A 13,241-nucleotide genomic window follows, 5' to 3' on the forward strand; every position below is an offset into this window, starting at 1 on the left:
AGAATTCCTAAAAAAGGGGTTAAAAATAAAAAATTGACAAAAAGTTATCTTTTTATATATATAGATACATTCTTAGTAAGATTTAGTAAATTCGGCAGGTCCTGGTTAAGTTTTTTTATTCTTGTGTTTATGAGAAACATGAGCCTGATGTGTCCTAATGATTTCTTCAATGTTTGGGCATATATTTGAAAGGCAAACTCTCTTTTCCTCGTCAATACATTGAAGAATTCCTCTCTTTTTACTCTTGTGTTGAGTGCAGAAAACCCCCACCACACATATTATCTTAAGGATAGAAGAAACTTGCCTCCAGTCTTTCTGGGGAACATGGGGGGTAGTGTAAATAATCCAGCACCACAGCTTAACAGCATTTTGCAGCCTAATCAGGCAAGTGAGGTGGGGGTTTGGGCAGACTGTCAGCTTACAGCCAATTCCCCACACCTCTGTCCCCCAAAAATATAAACTCTAAAAACCCTGTTGGTTTTTTGGTCCCCAACAGGCACATATTTCTCTGGAATACCATAGAGTGCACCTGGAAATCTTCTAGAGCACACCAGTGCGCCCTGGTACATACACACTTTGAGAACCACTGCCTTAGGGTGTTGTTTTTTTGATGTGCTTGAACTTGAGCCATTTCATGCCTTTCTTCCCCTTGGCTGGTAGAAGAAAAGAGCAGAAAGGCAGAGCAAGCACATCTCTTTTACATAGAATGATATGGAAATGGGACAAATAATTTCCTCTCATTTTTCTAACCAGAACTTGGTCACATGACTACACTCTGTACTATCTAGCTGCTTGTGTGGGCTATATCCAGCTAAAATTCTTACTACTATGGAAGAAGGGAAGAATGGATTTGGGGGACAAGTTGTATAGTCTGCCACAGAGATTCAAACAGAGTGGGTTTGAAGCCAGGCTCCCTAGACCCACCGCCCATACTGTTATCCATTATGTTATATTGTCACATCCCAAACCACTTCTGCCATGACCCTGGTTCTGATGTCTTGCTGGGAGTCAGTTCTTTGTATTTCCTGTCCCGCTTACAATGCATAGTCGTGCACTTTTGTGGACAGTGTTTTCTTTCTCTGTAGGAGCAATTTATAGGTGGGCTGTTCCTAGTATGATCTGTATGAGCACCAGCCTGTGTGGAGTCAGGAGAGAGTTAACGAACACAACTTCATTGTTTATTTTAGTGAAATGTGGCAGCTTATGATAGTTTTGACAGTGAGACATGTGCTGTTTTGATCTCATGGGTAAGATTATCCAGTTTCCAGGCTTGTCTTAAAACTCACCAGCATGTTCATGGGCTGCTACTTCAAAAACCAGGGTTTGAAAGACAGCTGCCCATCAGAAGGAAGTTGTTACTTAGAATATAGGTTCTTTTTTTTTTTTTTTTGCATGCGCCCGACCGGGATCCACCCGGCACGCCCACCAGGGGCGATGCTCTGCCCACCAGGTGGCGATGCTCTGCCCATCCTGGGCGTCGCCATGTTGCGACCAGAGCCACTCTAGCGCCTGGGGCAGAGGCCACAGAGCCATCCCCAGCGCCCGGGCCATTTTTGCTCCAATGGAGCCTTGGCTGCAGGAGGGGAAGAGAGAGACAGAGAGGGAAAGCGTGGCGGAGGGGTGGAGAAGCAAATGGGCGCTTCTCCTGTGTGCCCTGGCCGGGAATCGAACCCGGGTCCTCCGCACACTAGGCCGATGCTCTACCGCTGAGCCAACCGGCCAGGGCAGAATATAGGTTCTTGTTTCGTTACTGTTCCTTATTAGATCTCTCCACAGTCATTGGCCTTTTCAGCCTGGGTCTTCTTATTGGTGGAATGAGATGTTAATACCTCTTATGGACCCCAGTTCAATTGCTGAGTGTGTTATTGCCTTAGGGAGTTGAGTTCTCCATGCCTTTAAAATAGTTGTTTAGTGTCCTGGTCTGTTGAGCATATTTCAAGTAAGTGCATTTGGAGTTGACCATTAGGTATCACTGTTCAGTTATGTTGTCCCAGTTTGCCTGGCACCACTGTCAGAGTGTCTGATTCAGAAAGTTTGGGGTGGGGCCCAAGTATTTGCATTTGTAACCATTTTCCGGTGAGGCTGCTGCTGCTGCTGCTGGGAACCATGGTCTTATAGCTAATGTTATAGCTGTTGTTAGTTTCTGATTACTGTGTCTTCTTTTCACTCCTTCAGTTACATCGTACACATCCGAGATCCTTCTCTGGCTCTTTTAGGCCAAGTCGTGGTACCTACTCACTTTCCTGCTGTTAACTAGCCACAGGGTGCTTCACCATCCTGCCTGCCCATGTTTATTTCCTTTAACCATACCCACACCTTTGTGAATAGTCCCTTCATTAAGTCATGTCCTCAATTACCTAGTTTGAGTGTGCTGTCTGTTTCGGGCCAGGGCTCTGGGTGATTCAATGCTCAGTGAGGATTTTTTTAAAATCATGGATGAATCAGGCTGGGATTCATGGTTTCTGAAATAAAGGAACTGCTCTCTTTTTCTCTTGGTCATTCTGCCCTTCAAGAAGAATAATTTAGGGTTTCTGCCACTGGCCACTCTGCTTAGAGGATCCCTTCCTTCCTCCCGATGCCAAAGATCAGGGACGCCAGGCAGAGCAGATAGTGACGCCAGCAGCATCCTACAGTTTCAGGGCCCGTTCAGTCATGCTGGTGTAGCGCACGCATTTCAAGGACAACCTCTCTAAGTGATGGCCAGCACAGCGTGCTTCTAATGACACCCTAGGCAAATTGGAATCGAGTACTAAAGAACTATTAAATATTCATGTACCCCTTCATATGTATACATGTGCCTATGCATGTGTGTGTGTGTGTGTACGCACGCACACACACACGTCCTTGGTTTCAAACGCAACACAACTGATGGGAATTGCCGTACCAGTTCTTGGGGCTATAGCTGCAAATACCAACAGAGAAGCATGTAAGACTTGCCCTTTAATTAGCATCTGCAGCTCTGCCATCAGAAGGGTCTGTCTCTGTTGGCCTGAATGTCTTTGATTTAAAAGAGCAAGTCCATTACGGCTCCAAGCCAGGCTCGTCTGTCAGCTGCTGTGCTTTTTCTGCCATCCGCAGAACTGTCACACTGTTTAGGGAGCTGTTTCACTGTGGGGCTTTTTCCTCCTCCCACTTCCCCGGCCTTTGATTACCATGCCTTGGTGATCACCAGTTGGGCGACCTACAGCTGTTCAGTGTGTGCAGGGACACCTCCTGTCCTTGCAGAAATAGGGGATTGTTGCTTCAGTGCCGGTGGACTGGTTATTTTCCAGCCCTTTGTGTTGTCAGTGATCTTGTCTCGATTTGCAGAAAGGCTCCAGGTAGTCATTGAAGAAAAACAGACCCAGCAGAAGTGATGGCTGTATTAAGATCAGGTTTTATATAAGGACACATTTGCTTAGAAACTTTTTAGTTGGTTGGTGTCGGGAGCCACGTTGGTTCCACAGCTTCATGAGCAGTGGTCTCAATACAGTGCTGGGCCGGCTGCATCAGAATCACTCAGGAGCCCCTTAAAAATACAGATTCCTGGAGCCCACCCATGGAGCTTGATCCATGAAGTCCGAGTTGGTCCCTGGTAACAAGCTCCCTGAAAGGTTAGGATGGGAAGGAGACATGCTTTACCTTTTCATACTGCTTACTTAAGAAGAAATTCTTTTGTTTTTATTAGAATTCCAGCTCCATGAAGGTAGCTGTTTTCCTAATATCCAAAGCAGTGCCTGACACATCATAGGTGCTCAAATATTTATTTGGGTGAATGTGCTTTATCTGTTTTAAAATAGTGCTTCCCTAAGTGATGCTGATGGGCAGGCAGGTTTGAGAAGCCCTGCCCCTCAAGGCCTTACCAGTCTAACTGGGTTAGAAACACATTTTTGAGGGATGGACACCTCACTAGCCATCGCTGAGTAGTAGAACCAGAAGCTGTAAATGATCAGTCTGGCACAGCTGGGTAGTACCTTTGGCCTTAATTTGTGCGTAGTGTTCTGTTGATGCTGGTTTTAAAGACTCTTAGTGTGTGACTTTAGATGATGCTTTTGGAGCCTCTTGATTTGGTACCATTTTTAAAACCCCAAACAAAACTGTTTTCTGAAAGTGCCCGAGTTGTGGTTCTTGTTTTTTTTTTTTGTATTTTTCTGAAGCTGGAAATGGGGAGGCAGTCAGACAGACTCCCGCATGTGCCCCACGGGGATCCACCCGGCATGCCCACCAGGGGGTGGTGCTCTGCCCATCTGGGGCATTGCTCTGTTGCAACCAGGGCCATTTAGGGCGTGAGGCAGAGGCCATCGAGCCATCCTCAGCGCCCGGGCCAACTTTGCTCCAATGGAGCCTTGGCTGTGGGAGGGGAAGAGAGAGACAGAGAGGAAGGAGAGGGGGAGGGGTGGAGAAGCAGATGGGTACTTCTCCTGTGTGCCCTGGCTGGGAATCGAACCTGGGACTCCTGCATGCCAGGCCGACGCTCTACCACTGAGCCAACTGGCCAGGGCCTGAGTCGTGGTTCTTTATGGTAACTTGAAGCCCAGTAGCAAGGTGATTGATTAAGCTTGGTTTGGCCACACACAAGCCGTCTTCCGCATGGGCTCCATCCATACCAGGATGAGTGACTCTGCCCATGGAGGATAAGTTTTAGGATATGAGGTAGCATCTTGGAGTAGCTAAATCCACTCACTAAATATCCAAGCCAAATTTTCCTAATAGTGCACAGTTGGAATTTTTCGAATGATGTCAGGAATCATGTTGGTGGGTCAAGTTTGATTAGCTTCTTTGATCAGGACCCAGTCTATTTAGAGGTTTGTCATTTTGTGTGTCTATTTTGGCCTAACGTTGTGGAGTGCACTGCCTGGCAGCTGTTGTAATTTTTGTTGCTTGTCTTCTCAATCAGCCCTGGTTTTGAAGAAATAAAAAGTTCTTTGACTCATAGAAAAGACTAATCTAGTTTGGGCAGGGATATCCAGCCCAGGAAATTTTCATTTTTTTTGAATAGCGTGCATATTTTTTTTGCCTTTCTAAGAGACGGTTCTTATTTCCTGAACTATTTTCCTGGTTTATTACAAAGAGACTCTTCAGGAGTAGCTGCTGAGTACTAAATAGTGGTCAGTTTGTGAGTTCTCAAAAGTTCTTAAAAGTTGCTGGTGGCTACTATAAATTTGACTTTCTTATCCTTAAACTTAAAAAGCTGTTCTATTTTTCACATCTTTAATAGAGCCAGATTAGAAAATTTATAACTGCAGCGTGTCGTCATAAATATGCATTGTTCTTATTTTAAGATATTTCTGTTCTAAAACTGTGAGTACTTCTGTTATTATCTGTGAATTTTGGGGGGATGTTTAAGACATTTTTAATGGCAGTGTATATTTAAAACAGACGTAAGAATTAGCATTCACCCACATACCCAGGACGTATGGAGAGCCAGGTTGGAATGAGTGGGTGAGCTATAGTCAGCTAGGTGGCTCTGCTGTGGGCTCTTGAGCATGGGGACAAGCAGCTGATGTCTGCTGTGAATTTGGGGGAAATAAAGTCTGCATCTTAGTTGCCTCCCCTTCTAAGTGTTGCTATTCTTGTTCATAAATAAAATTTTTTTCAGTAATGGCAGTGCAAATGGAACCTTTCTCTTTAAATTGTTCATTGTCTGGTTGAGGATTTGGTATATGTATGATGCCATGTGAATGGGGCGGACTCCCAGGTGATGTGGGGCCCTCCGGGAGGACATGCAAGTCACCGATTCCTCCAGGGGGTACTGGGTGTGGGGTTGGCTTGGTGCTGGGCAGAGCCTTTACTCGATTAGTCTGGGGCTTCTGGGGATATGGGCAGATAGATGCTCTTTGTTTGATTTGACTAGAACTTTCTTCTAACTCTGGACAAAAAGCAAACAGGAGTTTGGAGGATGGCGAGAATTCATATCCCGGAGTGAAAGGATGTGAATGGTATAGGACCTTGTTGGTGCCGGGCTCCACATTGCGAGGGTTCCTTGGTATGGGAGAAATGTTTTGCTAATCACACATTTTACTTCATTTTCTTCTTCTAGATTTTTTCCTTTGTGTATATTCTAACAAATGTAATGATTTGTTTTTTTTTAAATCACAATAAAGGAGTTGTATTTAATTGGGCTTAGGATGTCACTTTAAATTATCACAGACAGCTTTCCATGACCATGTGAATAGACTGAGTCCATTCATTTTTAATCTGCACTCATCCCACTGTTTAGATATATCATATTTTAGCAGTCTCTTACTGATATTTGGATGATTTCCAGTTTTTTTTAGTTGTGTTGCAAACAATGCTGCAGTTAATCTTTTTAATCTACAAACAATTGCAAGTTCCTGTAAAATACATTGTCAGAAGTAGAATTACAAGGTCAAGCAGTATATGTTCACATTTAAATGTTTAATGGAGAGTCAGATCGCCTTCCACACTGACTGGCTGTTAAAGGCAAAGATTGTGTCACATATATTGCACACCTCCTGTATTCTGCTAGGTGCTGAGGGGAATGCAAAAAGGGTGAGGGAGGATTTCTTGCCCTCTAGGAATTTCCATCTAGGCTGGGTACTTAATCCTAGGGAATGTCTGGGGTGTCTGTGGGCTGGTGGGTGAGTGGGTGGATTTAATTCAACTTTTCAAGCTTGCCTTGCAAACATTGTGCATGGTGTCTGGTACTAGTCTTTCATTATATTGATTCTTTCACGGGAACGGATGTAATTTCCTTAGGGCAGGGACCTCACTCTACGTGACTTAAAATATGTCTCACACATCTTCATTACTTTGTGGAGACATTGTAATTATAACACGTCAGGCAGGATTTGAGGATCTTATTGAGACATTTCCGTGTGTGTGTGTGTGTGTGTGTGTGTGTGTGTGTGTGCGTGTGAAGAATTAACACTTTGAGTAGTGAGTTTTTTTCATGCTCGACTCCCGGGAGTGAGTTTTTTTTTCAAAAAATGAAATTAGTTCCAGCTCCAGTTTTATTAACTTAAAATCATGTTTGTTTGATAACCAATTTATGGAAACAAGAACATACATTTACCTTTTTTTTTTTTTGTATTTTTCTGAAGCTAGAAACGGGAAGAGACAGTCAGATAGACTCCCGCATGCGCCCGACCGGGATCCACCCGGCACACCCACCAGGGGGTGACGCTCTGCCCACCAGGGGGCGATGCTCTGCCCCTCTGGGGCGTCGCTCTGCCACGACCAGAGCCATTCTAGCGCCTGGGGCAGAGGCCAAGGAGCCATCCCCAGCGCCCGGGCCATCTTTGCTCCAATGGAGCCTCGGCTGCGGGAGGGGAAGAGAGAGACAGAGAGGAAGGAGAGGGGGAGGGGTGGAGAAGCAGATGGGCGCTTCTCCTGTGTGCCCTGGCTGGGAATCGAACCCGGGACTTCCGCACGCCAGGCCAACACTCTACCACTGAGCCAACCTGCCAGGGCCTACATTTACCTTTTTTTAATGTTGCCTTACCCATGTATGACCATACTCTGGATGGTCAGGAGGCACGAGGATGTACATGAACGTTCGTACTACCCAAAGGGTTAATAACTTTGGCATTCTATACAGGTAATGGAATATCAGCCTGGAGGGGACTTGCTGTCACTTTTGAATCGATATGAGGACCAAATAGATGAAAATACGATTCAGTTTTACCTAGCCGAACTGATTTTGGCTGTTCACAGTGTTCATCAGATGGGATATGTACATAGGTAAGTGAGACACTCTGGTAATACACATGAGAGTTCCAACAGCAGTGTGTGGATGAATAATTTCAGCATCAAAATAATGCTCCAACCAGTTTTTAGCCAGTCTTAACCATAACTGGCTGAAACTAAATTTTCCAATGTGGCAGATATTTCAGCTTGCCCGTTCAATAGTGAGGTAAATCCAGAATTGTAACGTTATCAAGTTTGCTAGTAAGATTTGTAAATGTAGTTAATGAGACTGGGAACTCTTAGATGTGTTCTTTGGATTAAATGGTAGAAAACAGATTGGTAGAAAAACGGAACTTGACTTGCAGAGGGAACTGACACACCATGTAGGAGCAGAAGACTGTGGAGTTGTGCTTCTGACCTCACCCATTAGTAATTTACAAAGGTGTTCCCCCCAAATCCTCATTTGAAAAGTGATTCTGTGTATCCTTGCTCCTCTGATATTTTCTCTACATCTGAGCATGTTATGGGAATGGAATGATGTTTAGACTGGGGATCACAGCAATCCTCCTCCCCCTCCTCTTCTTCAGTTTCTTTTGTAAAATGTATGCTTGTTGTTTATATCCATCAATAGGGAGGTCTGTGTAGCAGAATACAGATGCTAAGATTCTTGTTGGAACCTAAGTTAGCAGTTGCTTGCTGATTGGCATGGAGAAGACAACCCTAATTTGTGGTCATATTTTCTTACAGAGACCTCAAGCCAGAGAACATTCTCATTGATCGAACGGGACACATTAAGCTAGTGGATTTTGGATCAGCTGCTAAAATGAACTCAAATAAGATGGTAACAAAATGCAATAAGATAGCTTAATAGAGGCTGTACTCAGAGCGTTCTGTGATCCTGTTAAGTTTGGGAAATACTGGGATAAATCTGAGTGACATTTGGAGCCTTTGTCAGCCAGGAATGAAATGTCTCCTTGAGGGAGATCAGAGTAGGGATGGGGAAACAGAGCTGTTTCTCAGACTTACTTGACCTTGGCACCCTTTTATGTATATAATACCTGTTCATATCCTACCAGACATTTTAAGGAACATTCTTATAGTTTGGTTAAAAAGAAAGGAAAATGCTTATTTTGTTTTCCCTTTCATTTTCCTTGCCTATTATAGACTGTCTTCTGTTACATTATTATTTTTTTTTACCTTAAAATATTTTGATGTTATGTAACCTTCTTTATCACAAATCCTGTATTTTCTATGCAGCAAAATTTAAATTAATCATCAGAGCATTTGAAGCAAATACCCTTTAGCGTTAAGAACCAAGTGCTCAAAATGTCAGTTCTAAGTCCTGGAACTATGCTAAAAATTAAAATATATCCCATGTGCTAAGTAGTGAGGCAAGAAGGTAGCTACTGAGATCAAGAGTGAGAATACTTGAAGAAAAAGATGAAAAAGTAAAAAAAGAAATTAGATTTTAAAAAATCTAATAAAGTTGATACATATTAAAGTGTGAATTTGGTAGTCAATTATGCAAAAGTGGTAGGTCTAAGAGAAAATCAACTTAAATTTTACGACTAATTTCACTGCTGAACCACTTACTGACCTAGACAATTCCTTATGAATCTGGCCTTTTATTCTTTGTCTAGAAAATACTGATTCTAGTAAAAATGCACAAATTAAGAGGTTAGAGAAGCTGCTCTTCAAAATGCCCCCAACTGTGAGAGTTAGGTCTTTTATGTAAAGGGAAGTATGTAAACTTATCTTTTTTTCCCCTCAAGTTCTTTGGAGGAAAGGTTGGTATTTTTTTAGATTATATTTTATAATCTATTCTCCTTGATCATTATATTAAGAGTTAGATGATAGAATCAAAGCATTTTGTTTAGAAAATTATGTACAGTTCAGAAACGGGTATGAAAACTTAGGTTTTGAATTTATGGTTTAATAAAGCCCAGGAAAAAAGTTAGAGAAAGCAAGTTTATCATCTAGGATTTAAAAACTTATGCATTGCATTTGTGACCTTTAAAACTCATGCATCTAGAAATAAATTGAGCCATAGGTACATAGTCTGATAATAATTGAAGCGTAGGTATATAGTAAGCAGCACTGATATTTTGTTTTGGATAATTCTTTATAGTGGGACTGTCCTGTGTGTTATAGGATGTTTAGCTGCATCCTGGCCTCTGTCCACTTAGGTAGAAGCCAGTAGCACCTTCCCCTCCAGTTGTGACAATCAAAAGTGTCTCCAGACATTGCCTAATGTCTCTTGGGTGGCAAAATCACCCCTGGTTGAGAATCACTACAGTGGATTGAGAAGCATCAGAAATCTGCTCAGTGAGAGCTAGCCATAATGTGTTCTCGATAAGAACACCTACCCGGAATGCTGGGTTAAGATCCAAAGTCACCGCTTGGAAAAGAAGTGGGAATTAAGACGAAGGCCCTATCTCTGTGCCTGGAGTCAGTATCTTCAGAGCCCTTGGTAGAGAGATGGGACTCCTGTTCATTTCTGATTTCTGTTCTTCAGCACTTCAAACTGCCCTTTTCACTTCTTCTAATTGTAGCAGCCTTCACTGCGGGCAGGGAGCCTCCCGTAGGCACTCAGTTTCATTTGTGGCTCAAGCAGCTTCACCGCTGATTATTCTGGTCAAGGAGACATGGCACTCAGTCCTGTGCACTCGAGAGTATTGCACCTCCTCTCCTCTCGGAGACAGAGTCATTTCTCTAGAACTTTCTGCTTTTAGGGCCAAGAATGTGACAAGTAGAGAAGGAATTTTTAGGATTGTTTTAAGTGCGAAAGCCCCTTTATCATAGAAAACCAAGAATCTTCAATCTAGATGAAGTATAGATATAGAATTTTAATTTTTTGGGGTATTTTGATCAATGGTGGTAGGTTAAAAATGTGTTCCTTTAAAACAGAATGCTTTATAGGCCTAAAGTAGGTTCTGAATGTTTTTATTTTTTGCACTCAAAATATACTATATAAAATCAAATCCACATCGACTGAAATTGTTATATGTTACTCACCCCAAATCAGTTAATCCTTTTCCCTACTACTTCTGAATATTACCTCGGTAGTTTGGATATTTGTGAATCTTCAGTTTGTTGTGGTTTCCATCTTCATTGTCTTTATTTCAAGCTTCTTAGTCAGAATACAGCTTTGGGATATTTTTTTAGTAAACACAGGTGGACCATACTGCCCGGAGATTTGGGCGTTGAGCTGAGATATGCCATTGATGTGCTGTGTGACTTAGGTCACCCACTTCACTTTATTAGACTCTTAGAGAATGGCAGACAGCTAACATTTCTAACCTGTCTCATTCGGCTCTCAGGAATACAATTGTAAGAAGATTATAAATCAGCCCCATTTCGCAGTTGGAAACCCATAGGAGATAGGTCTTTTTGAGATTTATGTAGGAGTGAGAAGATTTTCTTTCCACAAGTGGAACAACACAGTGAGATTGTCTTAGTCCCCTGCTTCTGTGGAGGTGTGTGTTTATGGCCTAGGCAGCTAGATGGGGACAGATAGGTAGAAGCAGTTTTATGTTTAGCATTTTATGGGAGAGGGCTTGGGAAGAGGAAGAGAATGGCTTTCTTACCTTCTTCTTACCTGTTTTTTGCTTGTACAAGGATCTGCTAGATTAATCCTTTCTTTCTTCTTTATTTTAAATCTTTTTATTTTATTTATTTATTTTTATTTTAGTGAAACGAGGGGAAGCAGAGATGGACTTGTGCATGTGCCCCGACCAGGATCCACCGATAAGCCCACTAGGGGCGATGCTCTGCCTCTTCTTCTTTTTTTTTTAACCCTCTATCTCAAAATACTACTGACCCTGCTGTTTCCTAGTCATTTTCTTATCATCTCCTCCTGAACTGGTGCACGTATTTTCCTCCACCTCAATATAGTGAAAATGAGCTAAAGTTCACAAAACTGGGGCCTTGTCAGATGGTGTACTGCAGGCAGGCTGGACTCCTGGTACATGATTCCCCTTTTATGGTCTCGTCCAGATTAGCTGACCTGCCCCCACAGGAGAGTAAAAGCATCTTGCAAAATCCTCATCAGGATGTGTGAGGTTACATGTTGAACAGGTTTAATGTGCTTAGAGGTCAGTAGCTACTGAAAACTCTTAGTCATTAATGGTCATTAAAAGTCCTTGTTAATTACTATTAATTACAATAGTAGGTGATGTACAAAGAGCAAGCTAGGGAGTATTTTTCTTTTTCGTTTTTCTTTTTTGTATTTCTCTGAAGTTGGAAACGGGGAGTCAGTCAGACAGACTCCCGCATGCGCCCGACCGGGATCCACCTGGCATGCCCACCAGGGGGCGATGCTCTGCTCATCTTGGGGCATCGCTCTGCCGCAATCAGAGCCATTCTAGTGCCTGAGGCAGAGGCACAGAGCCATCCTCAGCACCTGGGCCAACTTTGCTCCAATGGAGCCTTGGCTGTGGGAGGGGAAGAGAGAGACAGAGAGGAAGGAGGGGGGAGGGGTGGAGAAGCACATGGGTGCTTCTCCTGTGTGCCCTGGCCAGGAATCGAACCCGGGACTCCCTCATGCCAGGCCGACGCTCTACCACTGAGCCAACCGGCCAGAGCCGTATTTTTCTTTAAAATGTAGAAAATTTACAAAATGGTGAGACAAATGTTGATCACATATCTGTTATGGCAAGACATCTGGGGAGTTAATCTTGATTCTCTTTGATAAGTCTAATCATGAGCTTGAGAATGAGGCATTGACAGTTTATACCCTTTACTGGCTTATGCTGATAAACACGACCCCTTCCAACTCCTTTCAACTCTTGGGTCGTGAACAAGTAACCAAGCCATGTGAGCTGCAAACAGGCAGAACTGAATATTCGCAATGTAGTGTGATGATAAAATAAAACCCAACACATACAAATGTATATTTGAGGGTTGTGTATTAATGGTTCTGCAAGGTAATTAGGTTAAAGGGTAAGCATTTAATCAGCAATATAGTAACATTACTAATACCTAGTTAAATCAAGGTATTATATTGTTTGTTTTTTTATTTTGATATTTAAAAGATACTTATTTTTCATCATCAGTATTGAGGGTTTTTACCAAAACCCTGCAGTTTAATCCTAATCTTCTCTTGAGCTCAAGAAAATTTACATACATATTAAAAGAGAGAAAGTTGGGCTCAGGCTTCCCAGCCATGGCTTCCTCTCTACTTAAGCTACTTTCAGTTCCTTAAGCTTAGGGTGTCCTGTCTTGGACCATATATTTCTTTCTTTCCCTTCACTTTTGTCTATCAACACAGGCCTGTGGGTTTCTTGGGTGGTGTGACAATCTTGCTTTCCCATATGGGTACTTGCAGTGGAAATTCTGTTGCCCAAAGAAATGGATGGCATCGGTTTCAAGAATAACAGTATCACAGTGCTTTCTGGGTGTACAGTTTGGGAAAACCTATGGTGAGCCTGAGGGAGGGGGTGAAGAGAGAGAGTAGGGAGAATGCATCTGTTTCCTATCACAGTGGGTGTTTGGGGCACAGGAATGGATAAAACTGAAGGTACAGGCAGGAAGAGCTTGGGTCTTCATCACCAGGGAAAGGAGACCTCGTAGTATTCTCTCCAGAGAATACTTCCCTCCAGAGTTTGCTTTCC

At 42.9% G+C, this 13,241-nt stretch overlaps 1 protein-coding gene across 5 annotated transcripts in view; it reads left to right on the forward strand.

Moving 5' to 3' along the window:
* The window catches only part of CIT (citron rho-interacting serine/threonine kinase), a 166,008-nt gene that overhangs the window by 24,430 nt on the left and 128,337 nt on the right, over positions 1-13,241 (forward strand). For all 5 annotated transcript variants that reach the window (XM_066370788.1, XM_066370789.1, XM_066370790.1 and 2 more), the window contains exons 5-6: positions 7,541-7,683; positions 8,377-8,470. In XM_066370788.1, coding sequence (XP_066226885.1) covers positions 7,541-7,683; positions 8,377-8,470 — 237 coding nt within the window. The remainder of the gene's footprint in view (positions 1-7,540; positions 7,684-8,376; positions 8,471-13,241) is intronic.

The sequence above is a fragment of the Saccopteryx leptura genome, chromosome 2 (assembly GCF_036850995.1).
Source record: "Saccopteryx leptura isolate mSacLep1 chromosome 2, mSacLep1_pri_phased_curated, whole genome shotgun sequence".
NCBI lineage: Eukaryota > Metazoa > Chordata > Mammalia > Chiroptera > Emballonuridae > Saccopteryx > Saccopteryx leptura.